Source organism: Halyomorpha halys, unplaced genomic scaffold (genome assembly GCF_000696795.3).
Source record: "Halyomorpha halys isolate HHAL.00 unplaced genomic scaffold, Hhal_1.1 Scaffold752.1, whole genome shotgun sequence".
Classification (NCBI taxonomy): Eukaryota; Metazoa; Arthropoda; class Insecta; order Hemiptera; family Pentatomidae; genus Halyomorpha; species Halyomorpha halys.
In genome coordinates, this window is record NW_027108250.1 from 641,282 (window position 1) to 646,958 (window position 5,677).

Sequence of the window (5,677 nt, forward strand, 5' to 3'; positions counted from 1 at the left end):
CACGTGTTACATCTTATTCCTTCTTCTCTTTTTTTGACATTTGACTTTCGCCGATACTTAACTTATATATATATATATATATATATGAAAACATATATAAAAACAACTCTATTGGTCTTTCATAAGAGTTATTCTTATGTATTATAGTTGCTAATCTTGTAATTATCCTGTTAAGAGAACTTAAACAAGGTCAAGGAGTTTACTGTTTACAAATGAAACATTCAGGTATATTAAGACAGATAAATATTTTTGTATTTCCAATTATAAAGAGCATAAAATTAGAAAATGGTGTAAAACTTACTCTCCCACCCTCTGTGGTAGCCTTACTGATCTTGAGTTTGAAACAGACACTTATAGCAAGTATATTGGTCGATGTACGACATGTCACAATGTGAAAAGAGGAGATTATTGCACAAAAAAATACTGAAACGCAATCTTCCTGGCAAACCTGTCTCACTAAAACCCCCTTTTAGGGGTGGTCCTATACCACTTCTGAAATATCTGCATACAGCTGGAAGAGGAGACTTAGGATATTTAAATCAAGCAATATTTAAAATTCACCTAAAATTAGAAAATGGCGTGACTGTACATAAAAAATATTGTAATAATTGGTGGTTTTTCCTTTTTATAATTAGAAAGGAACATGTTTTACATAGAATCAGAACATCTTATCGTTGGTCCAGAAGGTTAATGACCCAAATGTAAACTTTGTAAAATTAACTTTATTGTGCTGGTGGACTCAAAAATTTTATGTTAACATAATTTTACTTAAAAATTTACTAAGAGAGGAATTTTGTAATTACAGGTATGTTGATTCACAAACATCTAGTAAATACATTTTTGAGCCCACCAATACAATAAAGTCAGTTTCACAAAATTTTAATGTTGTGTCCTTATTTTTCTGTAGCAGCGATATGTTCAGATAAAATATAAACAAATTAAATGACAATAAAAATAATGTATACTCTTTGATACCAACAAGAACATGACCCAAGAAGTTACAAATATACAATTTGTTGTATAAACATTTACCACTAATTCCCCCCTGTGGAGCACTTGTAAAAATATGCCTTTTAATTAGTTTAAAGGACTTGTGGATGGTTTTTTTACTGAAATATTTACATTTTATTTTGTTTGTAATGTTAAATTTACTAATTTTTTGTTTTTATTGAAGCCTATCTAGCTGCAAACGACTACCATCTTGATGATATAGTTTCCATAAAATCGATTGGTTATGAAACTGATGAAAACTTATCATCATACAAATTTAATCCCACTCAGGTATGAATTACTTCTGCTTATATATTTCTGAATAATTCCTAAATTACATTAAAATGGATATTTTGTTTTTCTGATAATTTTTATGAAAATTCGATGAATAATTAAGATAAAAGCTTATCCTGTTTATTATAAATTGATTTCTGTTGTGGTCTAAATGAATTCATTTCATAACTTTTAATGCACGTCTCTTTTCTTTTTACTGTAATAAGAATTTTATTCCTTCATTGTTGATTACTTAACAACGTATTGCACCCAGTTAGATTTCAAGCTTACAAACAAACTATCTTTTGTAATGTCAATTAAATACCAGTATGTTGGTAAGAGACAGCATGGGAGGCCAAAAACCACTTGGATAAAAAACCATCCACTCATCCACATTGGGAAGAGCTTCACTGCCCAGGATTGGCAAACCACCAATAGAAGAAGATAAATCCAAAGAAACATGCAGACCCGCAGGGATGTACCAGGCTGCGTGCTGGAGGAGGCACTCGCACGGGTGCAGACTAGGAGGGCCGGGACCTACTGGACGGATGTAGTTGGATGGAGTGCAGCCCCATCTAAAAAATGGTCACAAAGTTAAATGAAAAAATTGAAGATTTTGGCAGCAGTTGCATATGTAACCCTTGTGCACTGCCCCGCTGCTGCCAAACCCCATATGATAAAAATGCCAGGAAGGGGGGGGGGAAGCAGATGTGAAAAAGGCTGGTTCGGGTGGCCAGAGATCGACAAGGTCTGTAGAGCCAACCGAAAAAAAAATTTTAAATACTAAAATTAGGTGTTATCTTGCATTATTTTATTTATTATGTAGGACTTAAGATGTTGACTGCCAACTACGAGATAACTTGTAGTTTGCATTCTTATCTAGGACATCATCATCATCGTCTGATGGCGCTGTGGTCCTTGGAGGGCCTTGTTCTTCTCCACTCAGACCTGTTCTCCATCTTCTAGCATCCAGCATCTGAAGATTGTCCTTCACATCCTGTAGCAAAGTCTAGGTCTACCTCTCCTTCTTCCTCTCAGGTTTCTGCTATCATTATTTTATTGAGCCTACCAACAATTTTGGACATGTTCCACCCATCATATCCTGCCTCTCTCTATGGTGAATCTAATATCTGATACTTCATACCAGTTCCTTAGCTCTTCATTAGTCTTGGATCAGTCAAAGATTCCTTACTTTATTTAGGCCATAGATTTGTCAAAGAGTTTTTCATTTTCACGTTTTCAACACCCTTTCTTGATGGAGTGCCATTGTCCAGGATTAGAACTCTTAGTACAAATTATTTTTACTTACCGTATTAGTGTAGCTGCAATGAAAGCCATATATATTATGGCTTCTTCTTCTTTTTCTTTTTCTTCTTCCTCAGTGCCTCTCAGCATGAAGGTGCCTCAATCCAAGCTTTCCATCTCTACCGGTCCCTTGCCAATGCCCTCATGGAATCCAACATCTTTCCTCTCTTCTATCCCAGTCTAGCCACATTTTTCTACCACGACATCCTTGGCCTTCCTCTTGGTCTTTTTCCAGTTGGTTTAGCTTCGATGAATTTGTACGGTCCACGATCTTCATCCATTCGGCATATATGTCCACACCACTTCAACGGCCTCTTCTCTAGAATTTCAGTTAGTGGTTTCACCCCTAGCTCCTCTCTTATTCTGGTATTTCTGAAGTGTTTTGTTCGTGTTCGGCTGACTAATTTTCTGAGATATTTCATTTCTGAGGCAGTGATTCTATTCTTCAATCTGTCAAGAAGGACCCAGCTCTCACTTCTGTATAGTAGGGTGGGAAGGTAAATTGCATTAAAAATGTGAAGTTTTACTTTTCCCTCAACTTCACACTTCCCAACAGCTTTATTGCAGATCTGGTAATAAATGATATTTGCTTTTTGAATTCTATTAGATATTTTCTGCTGCCTCTATGAATTGTCCTCTGCAAGTAATCTGCAAATCTCCCGGTTCTTGTCCATTGCCTGACTACTTCTACTTGTATTTATCATCATGCCTTCATTTTATTGCCTTGTATTTATCATCATGAAGATTCTGGACAGAGTCCGCTATGAGTACAATATCATCGACATAGAGAAGTGTCTGTGCAAGAACTGTTCTCAAATTCCATCTCCCTGCTACTGTTCATGTCGTGCTTCTTTTGTATATTTTCAATACCTCGTCCATCAGAACAATAAAGAGAAGAGGGCTTAGACTATCTCCCTGTTTGACACCTCTCTTCATATCAAAGCTCCTTTCCCTTTATCCTGACTTTACCCTTTGAGCCCTCATATGAAGATTTTATGGCTTCTGTAAGTTCTAAAGGGACGTTTTTTGTCTTCAGTGCATTCCATATTTCGACTCTTGAGACTGAATCAAAAGTGGCTTGCAGGTCTAAAAAATCTAAATATACATTTTTATCCCTATCCCAAGCCTTTTCAATGATCAATATGTTTGGTTGCAGCTTGGTCTACTTCAAGGTCCTTTTCTACTGCATCTCTGAGTCTCTTCTCGAGGTTTGATGTATATAACTTATGGACAACTTGGTACAAGCATATTGGTCTATAGTTGTTACAATCGCTTTGAATTCCTTTCCAATACATAAGTATTGGGATAATGACATTGTATTCCCAGTCTTTGGGGATGCTTTTCTCATCATATATTTTCTGAAATAGACCCTGTAGAACTTTAATTATTCCATTGCCTCCATATTTGATAAGCTCCAGGAAAACACCATCTCCTCTGGCTGATCTTCCTGTTTTGAGTCTCTATAGCCTGCATCACTTCTTCCCATATGGTGCCGTCATATTCCGTGTTTCTGTCTGTTCTGCTCTGCTTTCTATCCTCTTATTTTGTTGATCTTGAGGATCTTCGAACATCTATGTGTAATGTTCTCTCCATCTGTCCAGTATATCGTTTTCCCTAGTCAGAACTATTCCTACAATATTTTTCACATTCCTTATTGGTTTGCACGTCTTGTCTTTCAGGGTTTTTATCTTTTTCCAGAAGATTTTGATGTTTTCATTATAGTCGGTTTGTAGGCTTCTTCCAAATTGTTCCCAGCTCTTCCTCTTATAGGATATAAATTCAATAGTTCAAAGTCAACACAAAAATCTATCAACCTCTAACTATTGGTATTTCTGATTTCTTCGCCTCCATGTTTCCCCATCACTCCATGAGATCGGTGGAAATTATTTTCTTTCCTTGCATTAAAATCACCCATAATAATTATCTCTATTCTTATTTTGTGCCTTAACAACTTCTCTTTCTAATTCAGCATAAAATTGTTCTTTATCGAGAATGTCTACATCCTCTGTATGTGCCTATATCTGAATAAAAACTAAATGTTTTCATGATATTTCGGTATGTATAGTTATAATCCTAGAAGATACCAGGTTCCATTCTTCAACCTTAGGGAAGATGTTATCTTTCATGATAATCCCTACTTGTGAAATACGGCATGTTAAAAAAAAAGTACAATGTACTACAAAAATACATTGTAGTTGGGATCCTAGATTAGAACATGTTGGAGTCATTAACGTGCTAAAGATTTAATGAAATGTCAGTGGGACAAGTGTTGCAGGGTTTAAAATGATTGAATAAACAACACTCATTATCATCATATCATCATTTATCAACCAGGATCTATTCATGTTTTTCTTCTGTTTCATTGGACATAAAAGTGTTAATAACTTTGAACATCCAAAATGATAGCTATATGTAATTACCTAGCTAAAAAATGCAAAATTGAAATCTTTTTAAAATTTATAAATTTGAAATTAGTAAAATACAAATGTCAAATTTACAAAAATTGTTTATTGTTAAGTTACATTTAAATTTCATACAATGAATGTCTTAAAAATATATATGTTGATTAATAGCAGCTTATTTTCTTGTTTCTCTAAATTTATTGTGTCAATTTTTTGAGTAAAGTTTTTTTTTTTTTGGACTTAGTGTGGTATATATTTATTTCCATTTTTTATGATATAAGGTGAAAACTTTGTGTAATTTAACATTTTAATCATCTACTATTTTTTTTTTTTTTATCAAATAAAATATCAAGTTTTAAATATTTAACTAGTAGCTAGAAACCTCTATAAGAATAAATTTTGGTATTAATTTTGAACTTGTTTTAGATTATTACTTTGGATATCAATGGCAAAGTAGTATTGTGGATTGTTACCCGTGTTACGTCTACTTTTGAGAGAGCTGATCATAGTTGTGATAAGATCAACGATGGAATGTCTCCTTGGGGAAAGTTTAGGCTTGTGATGGCTAAAACATTAAACCCAGGGAGATTTTTGCCAGAGTCAGAGTAAGAATTTTAATTAGATTAAAAATAAAAAACTAATTATAAGTAACTTTTAACTATTTATATATATTGGTATATGAAGTAGAAAATCAATCTTGAGATATA

General features: G+C 34.0%; 1 protein-coding gene across 4 annotated transcripts in view; it reads left to right on the plus strand.

Annotated features, from left to right (window-relative positions):
• The window catches only part of LOC106685895 (cytoplasmic dynein 2 intermediate chain 1), a 33,654-nt gene that overhangs the window by 17,053 nt on the left and 10,924 nt on the right, over window positions 1–5,677 (plus strand). For all 4 annotated transcript variants that reach the window (XM_014428879.2, XM_014428880.3, XM_014428878.3 and 1 more), the window contains exons 12-13: window positions 1,175–1,281; window positions 5,397–5,575. In XM_014428879.2, the coding sequence (XP_014284365.1) occupies window positions 1,175–1,281; window positions 5,397–5,575 (286 nt within the window). The remainder of the gene's footprint in view (window positions 1–1,174; window positions 1,282–5,396; window positions 5,576–5,677) is intronic.